The sequence below is a fragment of the Oryzias latipes genome, chromosome 21, assembly GCF_002234675.1.
Source record: "Oryzias latipes chromosome 21, ASM223467v1".
NCBI lineage: Eukaryota > Metazoa > Chordata > Actinopteri > Beloniformes > Adrianichthyidae > Oryzias > Oryzias latipes.
In genome coordinates, this window is record NC_019879.2 from 20,063,406 (window position 1) to 20,080,978 (window position 17,573).

The window sequence follows — 17,573 nt, forward strand, 5'->3', positions numbered from 1 at the left end:
GACAAAATATGTTGGTTTAGCTCTGGAAGGCAGTCTGAAGAAGCCTGGATGACGGAAATGTACTGTTGGATTTCACTGCGGAGATAAAACAAATTCAGTGACAAACTGTCACATTTGAAATTGGGTGAAATCCGAAACTTCTAGATATTGCAGGGCACCTCAATTTTATTTTAATACTTCAAATCTCTAATAAGTGCTAAAATATTCAACACTGAACTAAAGACGTATCACTTACTGGGCTGGATACTATTACATGTGATCTTTTCTAACTTGCTGCAGTTTTTAACATTAGATATTAGGCTCAGTATAGCACTGCAAAAATATGTTCGTAAGCCTTGTTTAAAATCCAAAAAGTCTTAAAAGATTCTTAAATTATGGTAAAAAATGGCAAAAGTCTATTTTGAAGTAATTCTTTTTGTTGATTGATTTCCCTGAAAATTTCAGATGCGGAACACAGGAACTCTTTTTTTCCTTGATTTTTTTTTACATGTCAAAATGTTTTTATAGAGTTGTGGCCCCGGATCACTAATATCAATCTCTTTTAAAAATATATATATTATTTAATGCAACCAATGCCACTGAGAAAAAAGAAAAGGTCAGAAGACTTCAAGTTAAGGAAAATACAAATGATTTGTTAAATTTTCTTTAAATGTTGTTAGAGTCCATTCTTGACATTTTTCAGGTATCTGGACATGTAAAGTTTACAGTTACAGATAGCGAGATAGAATGATCCTTTGAGGAAAATAAGTGATCTTAAAGCTATCAATGTTTCATCTGACTCTAATTCTGTGGGCGATTTTGCTCCACATTTTTATTTATTTTTTTAAAGCCTCCACTCAGGATTTGAGGTCTGCTTTGCCTTGTTCCCTGCAGAGTAAAGCCAGCTGTAAAAAATTTAGAGGTGACTTTCCGAGGAAGCCCGCCTTTTTTATAACACACGTCAAATTGAAGCAAAGTGAAAGTGACATCTTTCTGTATCTTGTGCAACTCAAGCTGTGCCAGTCCTGCCTGCAAAGCAGTCCTTGAACAAGGGCTTTTTTTTGCATTTGTGTGTCTGTATGTGTGTTTGTGTAGCTCAAGGTGTCTGCCAACTGAGTGACTTTGCTGGGAGGGATAAGCAGTGTGGGCAGAAGCTTCATGAAGTGTACCTGAAGTTTTGGAAGCAAAAAAATAAATAAAATTTGCAAATCTTTACCACCTAGTGCCTGGCGAGACATTACACGTTGTTACATCATCATCATCATTGTAATTTAACTTCCTTTCCTCTCTCTGCACCCTTACACTGTTTCCTCCTCTTTCACTTCTCTTTCAGCATTTGGAGAACCCTACTTTTCTTCTTCTTTGCAGAACAGGATAGTAAAATGTACATTTATACAAACCGGTTTAACATTTCATCCATGTTTCAGAATTCTCTCTGTACAAGCAGAAGAATCAATACATGCAATGCAAGTGGAAAAGGAATGGGTAAATCAATCTCAGTTTGCCGTCAAGGTGAAAAAGGCATCTGCAGCTTCTTGACAAAATGTGGAAAAAGCAGTCATGGAAGTGTGCAGAAATTCACTAGTTTTGCTGGCTGGAGATGGATTTCTTCTTGAATAAAACTCTTGCCCAGGTCACACTTTAGCTGTCAAGTCTGAATTAGCTTCCTCTTTAAACTATGATGTCTGTGCAAGTGCAGCGCAAGGGCAGCCCAGATTTGTACAGAAGCAACTGTGAGGTGCAAAACATTTTTACTAGATTTTCAAATCTAAATCAGTGACTCACTTTAACTGGATCACCTAAATTAGTTTGCCTCTGGAAAGTATTAGTCATCCGTGTGTTGAGTGAAAGAGGCTCATGACTTGTAAAATAAATTTTAAAAAAGCCTGAGCTAGTTGAAAAAATAAAATGAAAACAACAGTTTTGCTCAGATTTATTCATATGAAAATAATATGACAATATTAAGAACATGACACATTTTAAGAGGGGCTTTTGAGTGCAACATTTTGTTTTGTTTTTTTTGTTTAAAAAAAATTGAATAACTGATTTGTCAGGAATTGTGTGCTTTTTGAACACTTGTTCACAAAATGGGGTACATGGAATTATAAATTTGAGGCTATAAATACAGTCATGCAAAATGACTTATTTAGACAGTTAGTGCATCAAGACTACATGAAATTAGTGGAATTTTGGTCATATTTGCTGCTAAAATCTCAGGAAAATAAATCGCAACAAAAAAGAAATTACCCATTCCATCTAAATTTTACTGATTAATAAGGGGTCATCTTTCTGTTTTGGTAATTTATGTCAGTCACAATATCACAACACATGTTTTAGCATCCCAATTCATACTATAATCTCCCTTAAAAAGGTGCAAAAAGTGATTTACTTCTCTCCCCAATAGCACAAAATGAGTGTGACATTTCCAGCCTTTATATTGGCTCAAATGGACATGTCACACTCAAGAGCCACAGAAGTAAATAAGAATTTAAGTGTGTTATAATATAGCATTATATCAATAAATCTGGTATACTTCTTCTACAATGTGTACATCACTAATCTCTACTGTGACAACTCATCTCCTGCTTTTGTCACCGTGCTGCGCCGCTCACACTCCCACATAGTTTCCATCATCTCAGCTCCTAATAGAGGTCAGTGCAAGTCGTGCTTGGCTTGATGCCTCATTTAGCCCTAAACAGAACTGCAGCCCAGTTGGACCTGACTACAAAAATTGACCAGAAGAACATGCTAATGCCTGATAAATGGATTTGGAAGTAGTCATGGTCCTGGCTGGAAGGTCCAGTGCAGGAATGTGCTTCCTTGTAGGCATTGATTGTCGATTAGTGACCAACCTGCCGTCTGTGATGGTGTCAGTAAAGTGCAGACAAACCACCGTCCGAGAATCCTTTGTGTCAAAGTGAAAAAAGCCGCTGCAGCTCTGAGCCCATTCACTAGGGGGGGAGTGGATTAAAGGGCCGATGTGCTTCAGGCCCATGAGAGGTAGCTGGCCATGTAGTCATTACGTGAAGTGTCAAAATTACTAATATGTGTGGGTGGAGCCACTAACTGGAGAACAAGGGTTGGTGTGCTCATCTGCACTTGAATCCTGAAGTAGACTAACGTCTGGGAGACTGACAACTAAAGGACACCAAGAATTACCTAATTCTTCTTTTATCCTAATGAAAACAACCATCTCTACTTGTAAACAGCTTGGCTCCAGTAAAAAGAATATAATTACAAAAAAGATTCTCATTTACTACCATCTGCCGTGCACCTAGTCTAAATTCATTAGGACTGGTTTTTTGTTTTGTTTTTTTACCATTTTCATCATAAAACCACATTTAGGAGTGTGTTTTTTTTTTGGTCCAATGTGCATGTACTTCATGGTTCTGTGCTTCCTCATTTGAGCTGAAAAGTTCCAGAAATGATTTCCATGCAGGGGAGCAGAGCAGAGGAGAGGCTGTGTAAGGTTGTGGGTGTAAAGTCCTCGGTCCCCTGCAGGAAAGCAAATTTGATGCAAAACAACTTTGCAAAGCTGTTAAAAAGCTACTGGAGGGGGGGGGGGGGGGGGGGGGGGGGGGGTTCAAAACCAAGAGTAAGATTTTTCTTTGCTGATCTTCTTCACAGAGGGTGTCCATGTCAGGACCACTGGAGTTACACAGTTGTTTCGATCTTCTCGATGATCTCTATCATAGACTTGGAGGGAGACAGGAGGGAACAGTCGTCTTGGTCCCACAGACTGCTGGGGCTTGAGTTTCCATCTGAGCTCAAATCGTCGTCCTCATCGGTTTCGTCCTCACAGGACTCCAGGTAGTGCAGACCCAACGCGTTGATGCCAGAGTCCTCGGAGCTGGATGGTGAAGAGCAGTGGTCCATTTTGGGGCCCTTTATCTTGTCGACAGGGGAGGGGTGTTTGTGTTCTCTGCACACCTGTTGAATTGCCTGCTCAGGTGCAGGCATGTGCTGGGCTGTAAGCTTGACAGGTTGCTGAGGCTGATTGGTTTTCTGGGGAATTGGAGGTGAAGCTATAGCAGCAGGGGGAGGTGTAGGAGGGTGAGGCGGCTCTGGTAAGGGAGGCGGGGGGCGCTGCACATAGCACATCTTTCCATTGATCCGTTTGACAACGTAGTCATCCACAAAAAGGTCTGCGATGATGCAATACTTTGGCGATTCCAGGTGAGGCGGAGACTTGAAGCTGGGGGCCAACTTCAGAAAGCGCTCAGCCAAAGAGGCGGACAGGTCGATGGTGCCGCCATACTCTGATCCAACAGGCGGCACAGCAGTGCTGGGCAGCTGGCACACATTGGTCATGGGTTGATAGACGTATTTGCCTAAAAGTGGGGACAACGAAAATAAAATGACTCAGTAAAAGACAACATATCATATTATAAATCCTTCATGTTACTGCAGAAATCTCTGTGTTAAGAATCTTAACCATTTGAATATTTATACAAACATGCAAACAAACAGATAAACAACCAGAAAGAATAGCTTTAACATTTAAAAGCCCAAAATACATTTTTGTTTGTTTAAATGAGCAAAGAAAGTTGTGGTATGCAGGCTCGACAAGCGGTCGAATAATAAAGTACATATCGTTGCTACTATGTCAACATTGACAGCATCAGCAGGCATCTTTCAAATTTTTCAGTTAAAAGAGAAAAGCCTATAAAAGAAGAAAGTGTACAATTTTTTAAAAGAAAGAAAGTACCAGCAGAATACTGAACTCAGTTTCATTGGGGCAAAAGAAAATATAGCATCAATAAACTTTCAGGATAATGTTCATTAAAGTCCCACTCAGATGGTCTTTTGATCTATTGTATAAGCGTTCCCAGTGATCTATCAAATGTGATTATGCCATTTTCAGCTAAAATAAAAAAATAAAAACTGTTGTTAATAGGACATACTTTTTACACTCTCTCCCACTAGCTTACAGCGTCTTACAACCCCAGCAACCCCAAAATGGTGAGCAATATTGGCGCTATCCTGCCGTACAGTTTTGAGCCAGATACCAGCTCAGATGAAGAAAATAAAGATGTACATGGAAGTATTTGTCTGCAAGTGGATGCATCAGAATTGGAGCGGAGCAGGGAGCTCGTGGCTCGCCGACTATAGATTTCACGTAACAGGTTCAAGCTTTTTCCAGTGGCATTTTTTCATCTGCTCCTGATTCACAATGATCTGAATAAAGAAATACTCAGAAATGCAATTTTAATCTGAATTTTCTTTATAGATATTCTTCATTGTGAGAAAAAGGGCATAAGTACTAGAGAGGGTTTGTCAGAGGAGCAAAGAAGCAATTGTGACTCACGCACTGCAAGTGATGATAGTTGTCAGAGAAACAGCACAAAAGGACTGCTCAGTGGGACCTGTATAACATTAATAATAAAATAAAGCAACTTTTTTCAGATGGAAAGCAAAATATTAAAAAACTTTTATCTGTTTGGACTCTGGAAAACACAGCATACAACAACAGAAACATGATTAACTTGGGCCCAATTAAAAACTGCAGAATACGTTTGTGTTATTTCTATGGTTAGCAGCCATTTAATACTTTACTATTTGAGTAGTTGTGTTGTTTTTTCAGATTGTATTCTGGTTATTTTACTTTTGAAAAGTCTGAGAATATATATTAATTAATTCTGACATTACACACTTTGTTTTGTCCCAGTCATTTGTGTTTATTAGTTTGAACTTTGTTTTGCGATTTGATATATCAGTCACCCTAATAAAAGACTGTGCTGCCAGTTTTAACCCTCACAGTCTTCTAATTCTTTTATATTACCATTTTTCTCATTTTCCCTAGATCAGGGACATAACCACATTATTCTCCATCTTATTTTGTTCATGCAAATGAAGAAGGATGTGCTTATAACATGTTCCAGTGGCTTTAACGCTAAGGGCATTTGTGTATAATAAATACTTTAATTGCTGAAAATATTCTGCATAATTTTAAAAATAAAGGTAAAGGTGGGATAAAATGATACCCTCTAACAAGACAATGATAAAAAAAAAAGCATACTAGAACTGGGTTATATTTTGCACAAATGCTATCTAGCCACTGCTGGATTGCAATAAGAAGACTCAAAATGAATTTTATAAAATATTTCCATTTTAACTGGCACATCAAAGACATACTTGGTTGGATCTCCAGCCTTTGACAAAGTGCCCTTGACCAGATGGAGAACAGACTCTGCACAACTCTTCAACTTGATAAAAAAAGTACTGCATTAATCAGAGTTAAAGTCCCACACCGATGATCTCTTGATCATTTCTGTTGTGTTCCCAGTGGTCCTTTACTTATTAATATGCTGTTTTTAGCCCAAAATTTTATATATATATATATATATATATATATATATATATATATATATATATATATATATATATATATATATATATATATATATATATATATATATATATATATAAACTTATTTTATATTTTCTTCATCATGAGAAAAAGGTCACAAGAACAATGTTAAAAACACCAAACACAGGATTTTCATCAGTTGGTCTTTGAAAACGTCTCTCTTTGAATGTTAACATCCCTCAATCCAACCTGAATAATTCAGTAAAGTACTTGTTTGCTAATATGTGCGGCACTCCAAAAAACACATCAAACGCATATGTGAATAATTAACTACCTTAAGATCCATCTCCATCCTTGCAGCAGCAAGCATCAATTGTGAGGTTTTAGTTATGTAAACCAGATATATGCCAAACCTGATGCAAAAACCCAACCCAATCTAAATTTATGTTGAATCGCAGCCGTAAAGCTCAAAATATTTGCCTCCTAGGAAATCTTTTGTCCAAATACATAAAATCAGACCTTCCAGGTCGCTGTAAGAGCCACACAAATGTTCTACAAACATGAATAATAAAAGCCCGCTCTTACTCGTAGCCAAGGACAGATTTTTGAATCACTGTCTTTCATAAAACGCTCTTTATTGGGGTCATTAGTAATTTTGAGATCACAAAACACTTTATGTTCCTGAGGGCAAACAAAAGAAAATATGTTCGGAAATGATCCACAGCAGGCAACAGTCAGTCAGTGAGGATGCTAATATAACTAGTTGGATGAAGTTAAACAAGCAAATGTTACATCTTTAAAATCACTGTAAGCGGATTTACGGGGTTACCCACGCGGAATAGCGTGAAGTAAAACATGAGGTCATACTGGAGTGTGGTCACATGCATTTATGATTTTTCTAACACCCTCCTTGTAAGTGTTGCCTCCCACTTTGGTGACTCACGCACTTGGAGGTGATGGAGCAAACTGCCTAATCCAAAATGTTGCTCGGTGCTTACATCCCACTGCCTCCACCTCTGAACTGTGCTACTTGAATAGTGCAGCCCTGATGTGTTTATCCAGCTCCCGGGGAAGGGAGAGAAAGGGAAGAAGATGACTGGTTTATGCATCACTTCCTCTCACTATCTGTCCTTTTGTTTCACTGGCTGGGGGATCCATTCAATCAAAACCTTTTCCTTTTTTATTATATTTTTACACCAAAAACTTCAACCTGGTTTCAGCAACATGGTGGTTGATTGGACTTCATTCATCTTTTTATGAAACAACATTCGACTACCTCAGCCACTCACACAAGATGATGAAAACAAACCGCAGCCAAAGCTTTTTACTCCGTAAATAATGATGACATAAAACACTGGCACTTTTGTCACTGCACACAAAGGAGGGAAGCGGCGCTCTCTGTTAAATGACTCAGATGTTAGGTCCATGCTCAGAATAAGACGAGCTTCGTCAGACAAGAGAGCCCCAAATAATGAAAGTCAAAGCTGTAAAACGCCAGTGTGTTGACATTTAATTTCCAGTGTGTTATATCTAATTGGATTCATCCATGTGAAGCTCCAAATACCAGGAGCAGTACTGAGAGATGGACAGATGCTCAAACGGACATCAGCGTGCACACATACGGAGGCGACGCTGCTCCAACACTGTTTGTTTTGGCGGCCTTTCAAAAAAGAACACAGAGTATGCAAATTGAAAGCTTAAAATTGGGTCTAATGGCCCTGAGCGACATATGTGTTCAATTACTCTCACTCACAGCAGTCTGGTGGAAATAAATCCACAGGTGATTTAAATTCAGACTGAATGCAAAAAGGACGCTACATTCATTTTCTGATTTCTTTTAACTCCTCTTAAGGGGGGATCTCATTTGGGGTAAAGTGCTGTTAGTTCTGAACATTTTACTCATGGCCTGAGGGAGTGCTGCGCTCATTGACTGTGTATCAGAGTTGGACAAGTGTGATCTCAACCATAAAAAACGACTTTTCTTTGGCTCCAACCAAAATAAACTCAACGTAATCAGCAATTATTCGCGATACGAGAAATCTTGAGTAAGGAGTGATTGGTCCAAGTCGAACATTTCTGTGGCAACCCCTCTCGCCAAACAGGAGTGATTGTTGGAAGTCCACACCCCTACGAAAGCGCGCTCGGGAAAATTTCTCAAATGTTTCAGACGTTCAACATGAGACCACATACTTTAACTCGAATAACTTGCAATGCAGAAACATAATTAAAAAAATAAAAATAGCAAGAACATGTTAAAAAAGTAGCAGAGCATGAATGGTTATTCTGACAAATATAATGACTGAGTGATAGCTGTTTATTTCTCAATAGAAGTCTATGGGCTTCTTGGAAACAGCAACTACTTCCTGTTTGGAACGCGAGGTGGGAGGGGTAACTCAGTCCTGTTCTCATATTTGGTCAATGCTTGTGCTGCAGTCACAGTCACAGTGCCTAGGAGCAAGGTGGTGGTTATTAATCCCATCCCAACTCTTGACACAAAGCTCACTTGAGTCACAGCATAACCTCTAAACTGGTCTTTGCTAAACAGCTGGTGCTGGTAGCACTTTTAAACTAGGAGAACTGAGGGGATCTTATCCCTTTATAAGGGCTTCATAAACACAAAAAAAGGAAGTTAAGTAACTGGGACAAAGATGGGTTATTTGCTAAACCTCATGAGTGTCAAATATTGAGTGGTCTCTGCAGGACCCCCCTGCATCTACCCCCCCCCCCCCCCCCCCCCCCCATCACCACCACCACCACCTTGCATGTGTCTGTGTGTATTTCCATAGCAACCATATGTATTCATAAAAAAGCAGCCGTTAAACTGGGGATGCTTTGCTTGACATATAATAATCGATAAACAAGACATTGGTTTAGGATTTCATCTAAGGATGATGCTACAAATTTTTTGATGTTATGTTTTTGTCCATTACTCTATTATGTAATAAAAGAGCTTGGCTGAAGCTGAGTGTAGCCTTAGGACAACCATGGATGCATCAAAAAAAGGTATTGCAGCTTTTGTTTACAATTCTTAACAAAAACCTTCTTATTAATGAGTGAAAGATGTTGCTACATAAGCATCTTTTTTCTTTCAAATTGAGATTCCTGCTAACAGCTGGAATAATTCACAACACCCTGGCACATTTTTCTCATTTTAATTTCCATAACAACTACATAAACATTGCATATTTACTAAATAAAAACCATCTGTGTTAATAAAGCGAAATATAGGTTTTTTGATCAGTTTTCAAGCTTGAAAATTATAGCTATGGTTTTCTGTTGCCAGTACCAGCAGACTGTGGACATGTCACACTCTCTGTAGACCTTTCAGCACATAACAATTAAATCCCACTAAAAGGAACCAGTTCACTGTGGACTGACATGGCACTGCTGGAGATTATTAACAACAGGATGTATGAAGGTATTAAATATAGCAGCTTCTCTTTTCAAAACTCTACCCATCCATGTGGATCCTTGCCACTACAAACAGGGGATGACTCATTTTTCTTTTAGAGATAATGAACAGCTATTGTCAAAAAATATCCACAGAAACAGGATGACCTCCTAATATAGCAATTACTCCAGTGATTCAAGGATTGGAACAAGGTTGTCGGACTAAGCCTGATCATGTCTATAAAATGTACTATTCAAGGGTTCAATAGGTTAATACGGTAATAGGACGACAGGCTTTTAATCCTCAGAGTGTGCTAGTCTTCTTTTTTTTTTTTAAAAGATCTTTTGAGCCACAGGCTGCCCACTCTAGTCAACTCCACAAGGTATATCCTCTGGAAAATTCCAGATGCAGCCATTAACCTCTTCAACATGACTCTCTACATGCAGCCCATCTGTCTGCGAACGTAGCAAAGCTCGAAGGTTCCCTGTCAAACTCAACATTTAGTCCACAAGCAAGTCTTGTTAAAATATTGATTCATTTTAAAGCTTTAGCGATGAATAACCCACTACCAGCCCCCTCAGATTGTCAGGTGAAGAGGATTTTAAACACAGATTGAAAGACTTTAAATAATGCCTCGGTTTAATGTAACCTTTTGTTCAAATCTGTCAGTTATTTATAGTATATTGCCATCATTCTTTAAAACACCCACTGCAGCCAGCTGGCCAGTGGACACGGCTCACTCACACGTCCGCTGGTCTTTGTGTTTACATTTGTCCAACAAAAGGCTTGCAGCATGGGAAGCAGCACAAGTTTTGAGTTTCAGCTAAGAGGCCTGCATCACGTGAAACGCCTTTCCTGCTTCCTGTGTGGCTTTTCCACATTTAGAGCCACTTTAAATTCTAGTATGTCGACTGTAATCAGAGTGGAAACAAGCAGACAGCAGTTTTTGAGTTTTTTAAAGCATTTGCCTAGTATGACTGATCTTTTTGCTCTACATTTTGCCTCCTTGTCCTTGTGTGTTTTTTAAACCAGACTACATAAATATACGTATCTTTGTCTTTGTCAACAACGATACTGTAAGACTAAAAGACTGTCCATCCTGTATTTTTTTTAACACGACTGTTAACTAAATAGTAAATAACAGAAAGACTGAAAGAAGCACCATGTCTTGCAGCCAAAATACATGCTGTAGATTCTGCAAAAATGTGAATAGACATAAACACGAATTCCTCATTCAATTCAGCAAATATAAAGTCACATAAGTGAGAACCTTCACTCACAATTAAAAAATAATCAAATCCAAGGTAAACAAAAAAATATGATGATGTGCAAAGAATGATTAATAAACCCTGCACTGCAGATGAGGATTCTATCAAGTCTATAAAGACTTGTAGTATTATAAAAATAAGATCAGATCAAATAAGACCTTTAATAAGCATCATCACAACATGTCAGACAAACCACAGACTCAGACATCTATGTAATCCTTTTGTAAATGGAAAGATAACCAATGCCAAACCAACATGGGAATCTTTCAGACCATCTTAAATTGACTGATAATATTGTAGAACAACAGCAAAAGCTGATGATTACATTAAGCTGGGAGGGAGGACTTGAGATGAGTTAACCAGATACCTGGCTGTATTTTCTTTGAAATAATGCAATTGGTTTCTATGTGTTATAATAGATACAAGGCAGGCAGCAGCCATGTTGTGCTGGCAGAAGGTAGGTACCATGTCTCTGAAGGCACACTAGTGGTAACAACACATTTGGGGATTCCAGTGAGCGCACCGAGCACGCAGTCACAGCTCCTCGTCAGCAACACTTTCATTTCTGTTTTTCAAGCACACTGTGGAGTTGCTAGAAAAAGAATAATGATGACACTTGTAAATGTATCATAGGTACATAATCTGACTATTTAGAGTACACCACATTTGAATGTCTTAATGAATGAGAAAAACATACTGAGATTCAAGAGCAGAAATTAGGTAAAGTTCAAAAGAAATATTTTGTTAAAGCTACTAATGAGGCTTTAGGAAGGAATGAGAATTTGGCCATCTTTTTTCATCTCTCTCTCAACTGACGCAACTGAAGTGTCATCAAAGCAAGAGCTCTATCAGATGTCATACCCTCTTTTTTTTCTTCTTTTTTTTGAACTAATTATTCTCAGAAAAGGCCTATTTTTATAGAAACATTTGTCCCAACTCTCCTTTATATTTGGCAAATGCCACATATTTTCCCTCAGTCTAGCTTTAATTTAGGCTTAACTTAAGAAGATTGAAGGTATGTGACACAATTTTCCCATCAAAGTTGGGTAATAACTGCTCTCATTAAACATTTTAGATGTACTTCTCAGACCACTCAGGGTGCTCCAACTGTGACTCCACAAAGCTCTTTAAAGAACGCGTGTCACATGACACAATGAGCCCAGAAAACAGCTGATAGAGGTAATCCACGATCCAGTTTGAACATTTCCACATGTGTTACATGAAATAGCAAAGTGCTTTGTTAATTAAAAGGCCTTTTGTTTCTCTCTTGGTTGGGCCTTGGGAAATTAAGCTCTCAAAATTAATAAGCCCATAGAAAATTGTGAGTAAAACTGTGCAGAGACTTTTTCAGGAATCCACATCAGAGATTAAAGAGTGAAACCAAAGCGCTGGTTCATAGAAATGACAAAGCCGTGATTTGTTTGAACATTTTATGACTACCAGTACTTCCTTTAAAAATACAAATATTTTAAATCCTTATTTCATGTTAAGCCTTACTGGCTTAGCTGAGTTCAGTCAGTTCAATTCACTTTACTTATTTAACATCAATTTACAACAAAAAGGTCAAATCAGGGCACAAAAAATATCAAATTTGATCAAGTCAGGGCTTTTCTCTAAAACCACAGAAACTCATAACTCTGAGAAAAAGGACAATTGTGGTTCGCCCAACCCTTAGATGCCTGAATTTGTTCCCAGCAATGTAAAATAAAAATTTTCACCCACGATTTTGCTGTCATGTAGATGTTAAATCAAAGAAAGACTCCATTGAAAATTTGAGTTTTTGGTGTTTTTAACAAATTTGTGTAGAGTGTGTTTGATGATGAAGGACATGTATCAAGATGATGAAGATTAAAATGAATTTTCTGAGTGTTTCTTTATTTAAATTGCGGTGAATCTGGAGCAGACTAAATAATGTCATTTAAAAAGTAGTTATGTTCCAACTACAATCGGCAGGCCACAAGCTCTCTGCTCTGCTCCAACCCAACGCATTCACTTGTACACAAAAAGATTCATGTGCGTCTTCGTTTTCCTCGTCTGAGCTGCCATATGGCTCAAAACTGTACGATTGGATAGCTCCAATATTGCTCAGCGTCTTTTTTGCACCAGGTAATGTCAGGCTGGTTTGTGAGAGGCTACAAGCTGGTTGGACAGAGTGAAAACAAAGGGTTGAAATGCATCAACAGTCCCACCCACAATTTAGAGGCAAATTTCTGATGAAGTACTGCCACCCTGCAGAAACTATGTCCTAGAAAACAACAGCTTTTTTTTTTTTGGCTAAAAATGACATGGCCATTGTTAGACCTCTGGGAACTCTTTTATAATAGATCCAAAGATGATTGGAATGGGACTTTAAGGTCATTTTGGAGCCAAAGTGGTTTGATACATATTTGCATCTATAGGGTCAAGGGGATAAATATTATGGATTTTAAAAGAAGTTTCTTTAATATTATATAATAATAAGGTGTGTTTCTTCCAAAAGCATTTTTGGCAGTGCTTCTTATTCGAGCGATAGAAATTAGACTGAAAATAAAGTTACAATTAAAGCAAAAGATAGAAGCTCTTATTTTCCCCTTCGTTTCTGGTTCACTGAGCTGCAGCAACATGACAAAATTTCAAACAGAGATCGTGAGCGTGATAACACACCCGTCTTATTTTGCACCTTTTCTTCCCTCAAGGGCAAAGCAGCAAAATGAAGCAGCGTGAGAACTTGTGGTTTGCAAACAAAGGAGATAAATCTAGATTGTCCTCTCAGGCCTGTGGTGACATTTCATTGATCCTACGAATAATTTGTAAATCTTTATACTTCTGCACTAAAGTGACATTACAATTGGACCACAGATCAATAAGTACAAGGCAGAGTTAAATCCAGTAAACCTCTATCTGCCCCTGCAGGGATAGCAGCAAGCTCCCCGCTGTGTGGCAAATGAGACTGAGGGAAAAGTCTGAGAGGAAATAAAAAAGAAAACCCTACAGTCCAGGTGGTTTCAGTAATGCACTGAGCAACAACTCTCGTCAGATGTGACAGATTGGCTGTGACACTAAAAACGGCTAATTGCTGTAATGAGAGACTTGGACTGATGTTGGAACTAGCTGGGAACACGGTCTCCACCTACATGCGACATTTTCTCTTCATTATCTCAAAGAAACCTCCACAGCATGAAAAACACAAACAAAACAACGCACATGCCTTAAAGGTGTAGTTTTTTAACAACAAACTGACGGAAGAAAGGAAACAAAGTGACAGGTAATCACTAGGTTTATTTTCTAAACCTAGAAAATAATGAAAATCATTTGCGTTTAAGAATTTAAAGGCTAAGCTATTGCCATGTGACCTTTTTTATTTGTTTTCCTAGGAAGCTATTAAAAATGTAATTAAAAAGGCAGTCTATCCAGATGTCCCTGTGGTCAGAGAACAATCATCAGCTTCAGAACAACTTTGTACTCCAAGCAACAGTCATGGGAACGTTCAAAATTAAAACATTATGAGAAAAAGAGTGCCACAACATTTTTCTCATTTGCTTCTAGCCTTATTGTGCGTTTTTGGACAGACGAGGAGCAGAAGCAGGGAGGCGGTCTAGTACACTTCTCTCAGTGGGTGCTCTGGTTCTGCCTGATTCAGCAGTCAGCTCTGTTGTTTTCTGTTATTTTTCACTAATGGTGCGTGACTGTCCACCAATGGAAAGCTGTGAACTGCAGAGACTGATAAAGCCAGAAACTCTGTTTTTGATGTAGCTGCTCTCAAGCAGCCCTTTACATGTGTGAATACGATGATCCGAGTCAGACAGAAGGCCTGAGTTTCTGTTTGGTGGCGTGTGTTCCACTGCACGTGTGCACAAAATGATGGAAAGGGCGTTGCACTGAGTCCCAAATGCAATAAACTCCAGGAAGGAATCCCAAATATTCCTGCCACATCGGATATTTCAAAATCAGTCCCTTCTCCTTTGGATAAATGCGAGCATCTAAATCCAACGATTACATGGCGAAGATTACAATGTGAACGTGTGCAGCTGCACACACTATAAGCCCAGGGTGACTGCAGCAGAGAAGATGGTGATTGTGTTTTACACTGATCAGAGGATTTCCAGGGCAGCTGGGGAGAGATGGGGATAAAGTGGGGCAGCACTAAAAGAGAAGGACATCCTGTCAGGTTCAAACACTAGGGCTGTGCGTTTGCATTGAAGTGTCGGGTCAGGACCGGTTCAAATGGAGAGGATGCGCCTTCAGTGCTGAAAATGTCACTGACGCTCCTTGAAGTGACAAGGAAATTGTCCATGATCCAGTGGAGCTGCAGCACACTGATTTCCAGCACTAGTAGTTGAAATTATCATGTAACTAAAATCACTTAAGTAACTATTACAAAAAACATGAGGTTGCTGTGTGGCCAAAAAGTGTCCTGAATATCAAGTGACATCTAATCTTATTAACAAATAGGAAGTAAGCTTCACAATACTCAAAATTATGTTGTTATTTATTACTTCTGGTGATATGAGTCTTCGTTTATGCAAAACAATTGGACAAAAACGTCTAATTTCCTTGATGCCACTATAGGGACTACCTGTCCTCACATTTTTTAGAGGAACTGCAGCTATTGGAGCTCCCCGTCTTCACTCAGTGAAACCCTGCGCATGTCTGAGTTTAATGCGTTTTCAAATGTTGACTATTAGTCCCGTGGTGCAAATAAAACAGGATATCACAGGCTGTGCTTTCTTTTTTATTTATTTATTTTTGGCAAAACTAAACTAGAGTTCGACTCCAGCAGCAATTGTTAAGAATCTCGATTAATTCCAGGATCGGAGGCCAAGAAGAATTATTTTCCAGTTCATGCAATTAACCCCAACTTCAGATACTTCTTCCTACACAAGATATGGATGTAAAAAAAAAAGGGTCATACAGACCCAAGAGTGCGTTTGAGTGACATTTCTTACCATGGTTATTCTAAAAAGTAGCTTAAGCCCACAACACCTTTCATTTGTGCCTTAGTGATCAGTTAAATTGTGAGAATAAATTCAACCCCCCCCCCCCCCCCCCGTTTGAAATGTTTAGGCCATGGCACTTTACCAATTAACAGGATCACTATGTGACATTTCACAGGGCTTCCAGGCATAGAAGCAGAAAAATTCCAGATACCTTTTGTACAGAGAAGAGGTGGTGACCACCCTCTAAAGGTCTGAAACTGCTTAAGAACATTGTTGGATGGAAAACTGAAGGTTTTTGATGATTTGGGAGATATTTCTGATAAAAAATGAAGAAAAAAAAGATTTTAAAAATGAAAATAATCATGTAGAGTGTTTCTAAAGATGGAAATACCAGTGGTAAACCCAATTTTGGCTCATGCGTCCACATTAAGGTAAGACCTGCCACGTGTCCCCTTTGGGCAGTCTGTTTTGCACCAGGTTGTCTGCCAAATCTCAATGTTATTGTCTTTATGTGACATTGACATTGTTTACTTTTTATGCACATTTCATCTAAAGCATGAAAACACAAACTTACAGTGACACCAGCCTAAGTGGCAGCACCAGTGCAGCTTGAAGCACTTCCCGTGGCTGTGCGTCGCGCAGATGGAGAGTCCATCACAAGGCAGGAAGTCTGGTCTGCCTGCGCAGCTCTTGGCCAAAGCCTGCGCCTCGTCCAACTTCTCGCTCTTCGGACACTTATGTGCTCCTGAGGTGGCCATGCCAACATTTCCCGGACCCCAAACCTCGAACTTCAGTTGATTCAGTTACAGCAAAAACAAGCTGAGCTGAGTTCACCGTCCACGAACCCCCAGGAAGGTTTTTCAGCGGGGAGACAGATACGAGGCGAATCTCGGCGTCTAAATCCGGAGAGGCTCGGTCAGGCAAAAACAAGCATATCCTGCTGAAAGTGTTCAGGCGTCATTGATGGGTGTGCTGAGCCACAGTCAGAGCCTCCCTCGATCGCGATCCACACGTCCGTCCATCCTCCCCTTGCGTCGGGAAGCTCCTTACTTAGCTGCGCGCTGGCTGGCTGGTGACGCGCGCAAAAACGGCACGCAGCTGAACTTGAACGGGAGGAGCCCACTAACAAAGCCAGCTGCTGTGTGCACTTCAAAGACGCAGCTCGGGCTCTCACTCATCAGCCCTTTCACCAACTTTAAGGATCAGAAACCGAACTACTTTTATAAATCCAAATAATGCAAAGATTGGGATTGGAAGTCGACGTTTCACGCACTGCTTTTGAATCTGAATCACGGAAATCCTCCATCAAATTTCAGTTTTTATGTAGGTGTGGTAATGTTCAGTAACAGCACAAAGAAACGAATCATTGTGCAGAAAAATCCTCCCTGCAGCTTCTGGAGTGAAGTCTCGATCCTCCGCCAGGTGGCATCCCCAACATCTGCCTAATCCTGGAGGTGAGGTTGAGATTTCAATGAGCCACTGATTTATGTGGAAGCACTTTGACGCTTTGAGTCTCCCTCAGCTCTCCTGCTTCCGCTGCAGCTGAGCCTGCAGAACGCATCGCATCAGAACTACTTTCTCTATCTCCAAGAGAATCAATTACCTCCAGACTAAACGGAGAACAGAAAATAAACAAAAAGCAATTAACAAACCAGGTGAAACCTGATGGTTGTACAGTAATGTTCATGCACAACCATTAAAAGAACAGT

General features: G+C 39.4%; 1 protein-coding gene across 1 annotated transcript; it reads right to left on the bottom strand.

Moving 5' to 3' along the window:
* Positions 1 to 629: 629 nt before the first annotated feature.
* Positions 630 to 17,349, bottom strand: c21h3orf70 (chromosome 21 C3orf70 homolog). The gene is made up of 2 exons (XM_023950671.1): positions 16,439 to 17,349; positions 630 to 4,310 (listed from the first exon to the last, which is right to left on the bottom strand). Exons 1-2 carry the CDS (start codon positions 16,620 to 16,622, stop codon positions 3,634 to 3,636), a joined length of 861 nt encoding a protein of 286 aa, XP_023806439.1. The 5' UTR covers positions 16,623 to 17,349; the 3' UTR covers positions 630 to 3,633.
* Positions 17,350 to 17,573: the final 224 nt, after the last annotated feature.

What these genes read in the sequence shown, in the direction of transcription:
- c21h3orf70 (XM_023950671.1), bottom strand. Translation starts at nt 16,622, where the DNA reads ATGGCCACCTCAGGAGCACATAAGTGTCCGAAGAGCGAGAAGTTGGAC. An exon ending in CCACTTAGGCTGGTGTCACT is followed by an intron (nt 4,311 to 16,438) that starts GTAAGTTTGTGT and finishes CCCCACTTTTAG; the next exon opens with GCAAATACGTCTATCAACCC.